The sequence below is a fragment of the Bactrocera latifrons genome, unplaced genomic scaffold (assembly GCF_001853355.1).
Source record: "Bactrocera latifrons isolate USDA-ARS-PBARC rearing strain unplaced genomic scaffold, ASM185335v1 scaffold_74, whole genome shotgun sequence".
Taxonomy (NCBI): domain Eukaryota; kingdom Metazoa; phylum Arthropoda; class Insecta; order Diptera; family Tephritidae; genus Bactrocera; species Bactrocera latifrons.
The window spans coordinates 689627-700641 of record NW_017537423.1 but is presented as its reverse complement, the minus strand read 5'-3'; the positions used below and the strand labels follow the sequence as shown (position 1 = coordinate 700641).

At 31.9% G+C, this 11015-nt stretch overlaps 1 protein-coding gene and 1 long non-coding RNA gene across 6 annotated transcripts in view; both read right to left on the bottom strand.

Moving 5' to 3' along the window:
- Positions 1-4162, bottom strand: part of LOC108976251 (ELAV-like protein 2) — a 13694-nt gene extending 9532 nt beyond the window's left edge. For 2 of the 5 annotated variants that reach the window (XM_018945204.1, XM_018945208.1), the window contains exons 1-5: positions 3395-4162; positions 2579-2623; positions 2211-2471; positions 1737-1980; positions 896-940 (exon numbers count right to left, since the gene is read on the bottom strand). In XM_018945204.1, coding sequence (XP_018800749.1) covers positions 896-940; positions 1737-1980; positions 2211-2471; positions 2579-2623; positions 3395-3593 — 794 coding nt within the window. In that variant the 5' untranslated portion in view covers positions 3594-4162. The remainder of the gene's footprint in view (positions 1-895; positions 941-1736; positions 1981-2210; positions 2472-2578; positions 2624-3394) is intronic. The other 3 variants (XM_018945205.1, XM_018945206.1, XM_018945207.1) reach the window with 3 other exon arrangements.
- Positions 4163-6841: 2679 nt separating this feature from the next.
- LOC108976290 overlaps positions 6842-11015 on the bottom strand; it is a 14708-nt gene continuing 10534 nt past the window's right edge. The window contains exon 2 of the long non-coding RNA XR_001993932.1: positions 6842-6959. This is a non-coding gene — a long non-coding RNA (uncharacterized LOC108976290). The remainder of the gene's footprint in view (positions 6960-11015) is intronic.

Sequence of the window (11015 nt, the reverse complement as noted above, 5' to 3'; positions counted from 1 at the left end):
TAAAATCTATAATCAAATAAAAAAAAACAAAAAATAAAATTAAAACAAAAAAAAACAAGCGTAAATTTGCTATTATACAGGAGTAGATGAAAATGTGTTTTTAAGAAGACAGTTTTGTAAAGTCCTACGTTTCAAAATACTTTGCATGAGAGCGAAATGCAGAACTTTAACTAAAAACCACCCAGAAACCGAAAAGAACACACATTTAGTATAATACAGTGTAATTATTGAAAGGCAGGAACGCAAAATTTAAGGTTATAGAGCGGTGACAGTCGAAAGCCAAGGGGAAAAGTTAATTACTAGTACAATTATAGCAAATTAAATTTAATTTCTCAGAGCTAATGATACACTGACAAAAATTTAAGGGCAAAATTTACTGCATTAACATTGAAAGCTAGCAAGTTTTGGTATTTCTTCGATTTCAAATTTACTTTCTTTCCAGATTAGAGTTACCACTTTAGAAAAAAATGTGTCGAAACTTTAATTTTAAGTAATATGTTTAATACAATTTTTCGTCATATTTGCTTTTTTTTAGATAAGAGTTACCATATCAGAAAGAAATATGTAAAGATTAAATTTAAAATAAAAGAATTTAATAAATTTTTTCGTGATATTTACTTTAGATTAGAGTTAGCACAATAAGTCTTTAAATTTAGAACTTTTTGGTGTGTCAAATATATTTTTAAATATTTTAAACAACATAGAAAAATTAAAATAAAAAAAAACTGCCTTTGAAATTTTAAATTTAACTTTCTATTTTTATAATTTTTATTGAAAAAAAATTTTTTTCACACAAATCTCGTTTTTGTTGTTACTTTTCTACACACAGTTGCAATTTGTTGAAACAAAGGTTCATAAAAATATAAATATTTTAATAATAACAAAAATTATTCACCTTTGTAAACCCTTGTTAATGGCTAACATCGGGCTTTTTCCAATGCTAAAAACGAAATCGGTAGTTTTTCGGTCAATAGTATTATTTTTTTCCACAAAATTAGAAGAAAAAGAAAAACATAAAGAAGGAAAAATTAAATAAGTACGGTTTTAGTAAAAACAATAGTAGCGAAAAAAAGTTGCGGTTAGTATGACTGCTGAGATCGTTTCAATTTCGTAAAGGTCGCAAACTTTCGTTTTCTGTTTGAAAAAAATTATTAAATAATTCTAATTTCAGATTTTTTTTTTTATTGAAAAATGTGTTTGGAAGTACTTTTTGTATGGTTTGGTTCACATTTTCAGAAATAATATACTGCTGGGCTCTGTGAGGAAAATACGGAATTAAAAACTATATGAAAAAATAAACAATAGTGAGCTTGATATTTGAAGCTATTATTTATTTAAAATAATATATGTTTGAGTGAAATTAAAATTTGAAGTACCAAATTAGAAGTTTCGATTTAACCGGTTATTTGAGGTTATAAAAGGAGCTTAAAAGTTGCAAAAATGCTTCGGTGCTTGACTTGGCTAAACTAGCGCTTTACTAAGAAAGTAATTTAAATGAAAAAACTTTGAGTTAAAGGTTAAATTTCATAGAAAAAATTGCGCTGTTAACTTACAGCTGTAATTTTCTCACACTCTGTAGCTTTTACTACGCTCTCAGCTGCACTTAAAAGCTCGCGCACGCGTAACTAACTGGCACGCGCACCTTGTCATACTATGTATTTACGCTTGCACAAAGTTTTTCACATTGTCTACAATAAATTTCGAACTTTCCTAAGCTTTCACTTGATGACACTTACCTTATACGTCCAGCCGATGGCAGTGCGCCAGCAAGACGACGCGTTGCGGCAGCCGCTTGTGGTGTCAAATAAGCGGCCAATGGTGGTGGGAGTTGAGCTTTGGCGCTATTGCTAGGATTATTGGCAAATTTAACAGTTATTGGTTCGGTGTAACCCTTGGGCGTTTTACCATTTAATTCCTGTATAGCGCGCTCGGCTTCGTTGCGTTGGTCGAAACGTATAAAACCGACACCTTTCGATAGACCTATGAAAAGCAAAACGAAGTTTTTATTATGTTTTACTCAGAAAAAATATAGCAGAGTTGACGGAGAGCGCTTAAAGTGACAGCATTGGTAGTTGTCAAAGCTAAAGCAGCGCATGGTTGAAGTCTGAGTTGCCTTGAGCGCAATCAACCATTATGTGCATCAGTTTATATAAAAGCTCTCACAGCGCTCTGCTATCTAACTTACTTGTGTATATTAAAGCTTTACTCACCAGAAATATTATCACAGAGTATACGAGATGTAATTATCTTGCCATATGATGCGAATAGTGCCTCCAAGTCTGGTTGTGATAGATTTTTGGGAAGACCCGATACATACAAATTAGCACCCTTTATTGATTCCGAACTTGGACGGGCGTATGATACTTTAATCACTTTATTCTGCAAACGCAAGCCATTCAATGTATTAACGGCCTTCTCAGCATCCTCGGCGCGTACATAGTTAACAAAACCGTAGCCCAAGCTTTGACCGACTGCAGCGGAGAGAGAGAGAGATATAGTGAGTGACGTTAAAAGGATTGAAACATAAATTTATAGGTTTGAGCTTAACGAATGTTGCCGAATTAAAGCGGTGGCTTACCTTGTTGCAATGCCGGATTTAGTGCGGTCAAAGAAGCTGGCAACACTGTAACAAATATTAAGTAATAAAATAAAATTAATATTTTAACGCTGCAAATTACGAACTAGTTAATATTTAGAACGAACATAACTTAGTTTCTTTTAAGTTTTGCAAAAGTAGCTAAGTTTTACTTAAGTGTAACACAAATAACTAATTTTTTATTTATTACATACAATCAAGTAAAACTTAAGTTTCTTTTAAATTAAGGAGCGAAACAGGAAACTTTAAGTTGCACTTAAGTACTTAATTGTATTTGTTTTTTTTTTCGTTGAAGCTAATGAAAGAAAACTCAAATTAAGCTTACTTAAGTGCTTAAGTTTTGGTTAAGTAAAACTTAAAAATTTAAATTAAGGAACGAAAAAAGAAAACTTACTTAAGTACTTAAGTGTTGGTTATGTAAAGCTTAAGTTTACTTAAGTACTTAATTGTATTTGCTTTTTTTTTGTTTTCGTTGAAACTAATGAAAGAAAACTGAAATTAAACGTACTTAATTTATTTTTCGCTAAATAAATGAATGAACCAAAAACTAGAGATTTGTAACTTAAGCACTCAAGTTAGGTTAATACTAAATAGCTAAGTATTACTTAAGTTGCGCTTGAATATATGAAATATAGATAAACTTAGCTTGAGCACAATTTGTGTGTTACGCGGATTTTACGCCGGTTTTTACATTTACCGCTGTCAGTTATCACACAACTTGTGTTACAGCTTCACTTAAGCGCAACTTAAGTGCTTTTACTTACAGAATAATTAGTGTGAAAAAAGTTGCATATTTACCCAAATTACCTGAGGCTTTGTCGCGCACAAGCTTGCAACTCTCCAATTCGCCAATGCTCGAGAAGAGCGAACGCATCTCCTCCTGCGTCATTGTCTGTGGCAAATAGTTCACAATCAAGTTGGTGCGCGACTCATCCGAGCTGCCATCGACCGAGCCATTGGCGCTGCCATTCTTCACAATATCCATGGCGTTGGTCATTTTCTTGCCGGTGCTTGCTTGTGACGTTTGCTTTTTATTAACGACTGTTGTTGTTGCTGCTGCTGCTGCTGTTGTTGCGGCGCTTGCTTGCTTTTGGGGCGTAATTTTGAAGTTCGCTCTCAACGGTTGTGTGCGCTCAAACGCGTGCTCTCTCTCTTACTCGCCTAACTTCCTTGCTGTTGGCGCGATCTATGATCTGCCTACACACGAACTATATCGCTTTCGAACTATGCACTTGCGTTCGCCTGGCTATCTAACTGTACTGTTTGCTTAGCGCTTTGTTGCTTTATTTGTATGAATGATTTGTTGTTGCTTAGTAATTAGTCTCACTGCTTGTTTAAATGTCGCTTAAATTTAATTTAATTTAAATATTTCTTTTATAAGAGCTTTGATTGCGCTTTGCACAAGTCCAGTTGGAAATTAAGTATGTAAGTAAGTAAGTATGTAAGTTAGTTTAAGTAAGCTTTCGCTAAAAATTATCTTTACACAAATTGCAAATAGTTTTAGCTTTGCTTATTTATTTACTTTTTTGCTTGTTTTTTTTTTTTTTTTTTTTTTTTTTTTTTTTTTTTTTTTTTGAGAATTTTCTTAATACTTTTTTTTTTAAATTTCACTATATAAGTACTTTTAAAAAAACTTTTTATAATATTCAAAGTTGGTGTTTTAGTTTTGACTTCCTTACGGTTTCATCCTAATACTTCACGTTATGATTTTTTTTATATTTTCTTATTTCACTTAATAATGCTAATTCATAATTTATACTCACTTATTGGAACGAATAATTTAAATTAATTTTAGCTCTTAATTTTCTTTGGTGCTCTTAGAAGAAGTTCTTTCACATTTCGCACTCATATTTTGATATAACATTGATTTGTTTAATAATAATTTCTAATATAAAATTTTTTATGCTCATTTTTTTAACTTTTTTCATACACATTTCGACTACTTAATTTTCATTAGTAAGCGTGAAGTGGCAACTAAAAAAATATTTAGTTTACGAAAACATTCATACATATTATTTTTTCTTTGACTATTCATTTATATTAATTTAATATTTTATTTTAATAAAAATTTGCTGGTTATTTTTTAAAACATTGATCGCATTTGATTAACTATAAATAGTTGTGATTCATAGTGTAGAGTGAGAGAAGTGAAGTGTGTAAATTATGAAAGCTCTCAAACAGCACTACACCCAAAGAATGATCTCTAAGCTAAAACACGGAGCCTCACATTAAGGAAAATGATAGAGAGAAACTGAGAGAAGCGCCAATGAAAGGGAGATCGAAAGAGAGCCAAAAAATAAGCGAGATCTCAACAAAAAGCGTTACAGCTAATCGTTTTTGTATAGTTTTTTTTCAGCTGCTGGGTGTGCAACTTTACTAAATCATTACACGAAATATATTCTCGGGCTTTCATGATTTTACTGCTCGGCTCCCGCCAATCTTGTTTTGCTGTTTCAATACACTTCACACTCAAATCACTCGCACTCGCTTGAACAAATTTTTTTCTAAGTCACAGCAATTACTGCTTGCATTTCTAGTGCAATTGTGTTCCCTATCACCGCCTTAATATTGCTACCATTTACATGCCACTGCACCAGCTTTCCAAACTAGCACTCTCAGAGACTATAATGTTCAGCTGTTATACTAATTTGCGCGACGCTCTGCTCTCATTGCTTTTTATAACGATCAAACTGCTTTTCTCCTTATTTCCTTCATATTCCTCTATCTTACTCTGGGTAAAACTGTTTTTCCCTTCTCTCCTTTGCACCTTAGCTCCTTCCAACATTGTAGCTCTCTCTCGTTCTCTCGCTCTCACCCTCTTTACATAGCTTCTGCTTCTCTTCTTCTCTCTCTTTCTTTCTACCTTCTTCCGTTCTTTTTCTCCCGCAAACGTTCTGCCTCTCACTCTCGCCATACTCTGGCTGCTTCTCTCATCTATCCGCTATGCTAATCGCTCACACTCCACAATTGCTATAGCCAATCAGAGTTGCGCACGTAGCGCGTGGTTGCCATCTAGATGTAATTTGCACTCGGTTTTAAAATTTCAAATAATTCACACATTTATTTAGTTAATTTCATGGCAATATCAATTAATAAATTTATAATAATAATAATAATTAATTTAATAATAGCAAATAGCTTGTTTTTTATATTGTATTTTATTTATGTATTGTATGTATATTTTTATTTGTTTGGTTTTTTGTTTTTGTTTTGATACTGTTATTATATAAACATTTTATGCTGTAAAATATGCGTATCGGTTGCTTTACTTTGTGTGTGTGTATGTCTGTTTATTTTGTTTTATTTTTATTTTTTCTCATTATTTATGTTTCATGCAATAATTAATATATGAATTTATAATATTTAGATTTTTAAGTATTTTTCTCAGCATTTTTTTAGTTTTGTTTTGAAACTANTTTTTTGTTTTTGTTTTTTTTTCCTTTGTTTTTGACTAGAAGACTTTACACTGTGTTGTTGGCGTGGAGCTTTCGCTTGTGGCCACTTTGAGCTTTCGTGCGTTTTTGGTAGCTTTCGCTCTGCGTTGCTGCTTGGTGTATGGGTTTTAGATCAACTACGATCGTTTTACGCGCGTTTCTTTGTATGTGTGTTTATGAGTTTCTTTTGCTAAAATTTTGCGTTTTAGTAAAATTGATTTTTCAATGATTTTTTTYTTTTTGGTTTTTCTTTAGTTAGTTGTTGTTGTTTAAGTTAAAAGAGTAAATTTTGCTAATGATTCTTTATGTTCGTTAAGTGTGTATCTCTGCTTCTCAAAGGATTGTTCGTGTATTGATTCGCCTTTGTAAGTATATATATATATATATATATTATAATATTTGCCTTTTTATTATTTATATTTGTTTTTTTATAAAATTGCAAAAATGCAAAAAGACAGCAATATTTATATTTTTATATAATTTATATTCTCCGCTCACTAAGATTTTATTTAAAAATTTGCTTTTATGTTGTTTTAAGTTCTCTCTTTACTCTCTCTTAACTGCTGCTGCTATTGGTGCTGTTGCTCTCTTGATCTGCTGGTGCTTTATGGAACATTGGTATTTGTATGTCACGTTTTTATATTTATATATATATATATATATATATTGTTGTTGTTATAAACTGTTGGTTTTATATTCTCTTTGTAAAAATTTAATATGATTATTCGTTAGCTCCTTTTTATGGATATTTGTTTTGCTCTGCTGCTATTCTCTTTAGTTTAGTATAGTTGGTTTTATTTGGTGGTGTAGATTTGCAAGATTCTCTTGGATCTCGATTTACTTCGCCGCTCTCTTGATTTTGCTAACTCACAGAGTTTCTACTCTTTTTATGACAACTGCACGATTGCGCTCACGTTGAAATAATCAATCTGTAAAGAGTATAGGAGAAAATTAGCCTCGAACTACATACTCTTTTCGATTTAGGTAGAAGCTGGCGATAACTAAATACTGCATCGAGGCTATTAGTAATTGTCTGAGTAATGGTAATTATCATTGTAATGGAATTGGTAATCATTTTGGTAATGATAATTAAAGTTGTTGTGATATAGGTAAAAATATGTGCAATGCTTTTAATAATTGCCTAGGTAATAGTTATTGTAATGGTAATTATAACGCGTAATGATATTGGTAACCATTTTGGTAATGATAATTAAAGGTGTTGTAATATTGGTAAAAATATTTGCGCTGCTTTTAATAATTGCCTAAGTAATGGTTATTGTAATGGTAATTATAATGCGTAATGGTATTGGTATATATTACAAAATGTATTCAACAAATATGTTACTTAAGGAAATGGTATTGTAATGAAAACTCTAGCGGTAATTATGAAAATAACTTATTGCAAATTCGTAAACTTTTTAAACACAATGTCATATTTTTGTTAAAAAAAAATTTTTTTTGAGTAATCCTAACGGTATTGTCACGTAATTACACAAGTAATCATGAGCAATTGTTATTTCCAGTCAGATTATAGTAAAATACAAGTCCAGTGTAAGCCCCTAATCCCAACCCCCGCTGATCTACCCACCCACACACATATGTAAGTGCATATATGCAATTACTGTTTTTAATATAATTAACAATTGATCAAATTGTTTGCCAACATTGAAGTGGAAATAAACGTTCCATCATGACTTTCAAGAAGTGCTCAAACAGAAAATATATGCACTTACGCAAGTATACGCCAACACACTGTAAGTACACAGGCATAAGCATATTTAATCAACAACAACAGCAGCATCGGCAAGTGTAATGCAATACGGGCTATTAGGGCGCAAAAAAAAAAAACTCAGACTGCGTAGAGCCCAGTGGGAGATCCCGCGGCAAAAGATGTAATTAAATGAGTGGAGAGAGCGAGCGGTGGTGGGGTGTATGAAACTGACATATGGGTTTGGGCGATATTAATGCCCACATGGGTATTAATCAACTTTTTATGCTGCAAGTTGTTCGGGTTAAATAACAACCCTTAAAAATCACCGACTACGCGACCGCGTAGAAACCCTTTTTTATTTATTTATCATTTTTTTGCTGTTGTTTTTTTATTTTCGTTTTTGTTTTAAGCATATGCGGATTATGACTTTAGCGCCAGCGCTGGCACACAATGCCAACAGTGTGCGCTTTTGTCATCTTTGTTTTTTTGTGTGTTTTGTTTTTATGCCACAAATGCAGTTAGTTGCAAGTCTTCCTATTGTTTGCGGTTGTTGGCTATATATATTTTTCTTTCCATGTATTATGTGACTCTCGCAGCGCAGTATTTTTGTTCAATTGTCGGGAAGTAATTCACTAATTCACAGATAGATTTCATTTCATTTGCTTTGTTGGCATTTTTTCCGGTTTAACTGTTTTTCTTTTATTCCTCCGCTTTTGAAACACAAGTGCTTGGAAAACAGGCGGTTTTTAATTAAATTTGTTGCTTTTGAGCTCAGCAGGGAAAGGTATTATCGACAAAGAATTAATTGATTCTGATAGAAGTCAAAAATTTTTTTTTGGATTTTTCGGAGAAATGGATTTTTTTGTTAAGCAGCATTTACATTAAGACTTACATATGAGAGCCCATTTAACTTTTCCAAAAAAAGGTCTTTGCTACAAATTAAATACAATAAATACCGCATCGTTTATGCAAAATTTCAAAATTTTTTGTTAAGCACTTAAGGTTTTCTTAAGTATTTGCTTGAGTTGCTTCGAATTTTGATAATTTAGTTTGAATTAATATTAAACATTTAAGCTTCATTTATGCAGAATTTTAAAATTTTTTGTTAAGATCTTAAGTTTTTGTTAAGTATTTAATTAGGTTCTAAAAGTAAAATAAAAAAATTAAAAAACTATTGTTAAGTAGTTGCATTAGTTTCTTCGAATATTGATGTTTGATTCCAACTTTTTGTTAAGCACTTAAGTTTTTGTTAAGTATTAGATTAAGTTTGAAGTAAAAAAGTACAAAAAAAAATAATTAAAAAATGTTGCAAAGCGTTTTTTTAAGTTTTCCTCGATCGTCTTGATGTTTAATTTCCAATAATTTACAAAATCTTATGCGTTTTCTTGAAAAATTAGTAAATGCAAACAAATAGTAAGCATTCGGGCTAGTTTTTTTTTTCAATATCGTACTATAAATAGATAAATTTTTCATTTAGTACTATATTTCTTTTAAGTTTTACTTCAATTTTTATAAAGTATTATATATTTTTTCATCAACTGTAAATTTTTCATAGAACTGGAATGATTTATATAACTTTCGAAGCATTATTTATTGAACTTGAATTTCCATACTAGAACGTCAGGCTTTAAATAATATTATAAGTAATTTTTCGGTAACTTTTACTGAAGTTTTTGTTAAGTATTACATATTTTTAAATCACATTTAATTTTATCATAGATCTGCTGTATTTTAGATGACTTTCAGAGAATTAATTCGTTAAGTTTTGCAAGTTTCGTGCATTTTAAAATTGCAAAATTCCAGCTTTTCGAACCTTTTAAGTTCTAAAATAGAGTTTTTAATATTTTTCAACAAGGATATAAAAGAATTGTATGTGTCTCATTTATGCTTTCATAAATAAAATCGTCTCCACTTCGCCTCAACTACTTGTCACAAGACCTTACACAACTGCTCCTTTCCAATTCGAATAATTTCTTTTGTCTTTCATTATAATTTTCAACTTCAGCTGATTTACATTCATATTTCCAAAACAGTTTATTACATAGCATACATAGATACACCCACTTGCATACAGTCATATCGGATTTCTAATCAGAATTGCTGTGTGGCATGCAACTAGCCTGCTCAACCCGTTTGCATAGCTGCTGCGTGGTTGGACTGCTCGTTAACAGCGCCTAGAGCAGCACTGTTGTCCTGCATACAGGATGAACCTAACTGCTTTGGTGTGTGTGTGTGTGTGAGCGAAGGGTTGCATGCAACATGAGTTCAAATGCACATACACGCACACATACAAATTCAGTGATATATGATACAATAGCGTGCTATGCTTTGTTGCTAAGCTAAGTTTTGTCTATTCTGTGACTGCCCCCTTCGCGCTGTTGTTGTTGCAATTGTTTTTGCTATCGAAATAGTCAAAATACGTGTCTAGAGTCCTTGCACATTTGATTGCTCGCTTTACACGACAACTTTGACTCGCTACACTCGCATTCGTTGCATTTATGCCGCCTTCCTCTCTCCCCATTTCTCTCTCACACTCATTGCAAGGCTCGTATTGCATTTGCTATGCTACAACAATCCTACAACAGCAACAACGACAGCTGCGACTTCATAGACAAAACTTCATAAACACACACGCACACATATGTACATGCGCTCACGCTAGCAGTTGAACAAAAATGCATAACTGCAGTTGAGCTGTGTCTAAGCGCGGAGTTTAACGACCTCACCACATCTACTTTGTATGTGTTTTGATGTAGTGACTTTCGCGGCTGCCGGCACAACGACCAGCCAAACAAACGAACACACACACATATATATGTATACATAGATATGTATATTTGATCGTTATCCTGATTGAGATATCCTTGCATGCACATTATTGCCGTTGCTTAGAGAAAGAAAACAAATTTCTTGTGCCGCAGATAGACAGACCTATGCATACACATATTTACATATTTATGTTCCTTTGTAGTATAGCTTAAGGATGTATAAATATAGTTTATATTTGTTTGGTTATGTTATCGGTGGTAATCGTATTTATATAGTTTAAACTTTTAAAAATTAGTAGAACACATACAGCACCTGACGATAAAGTAGGCTTCTCCATGCATATTTAAAAAAAACGCACTTTATAAAGTTTTGTTATTTTATCTATTTAAAAGTTATTATATGTATGTATGTATATAGAAAAAATATTGGAAATTCATAAAAAAAATGTATTTCCCTTGAATTTTTTCATTATTTTAAAAGTATTTACGGGTAAAAGTAGTCTCAA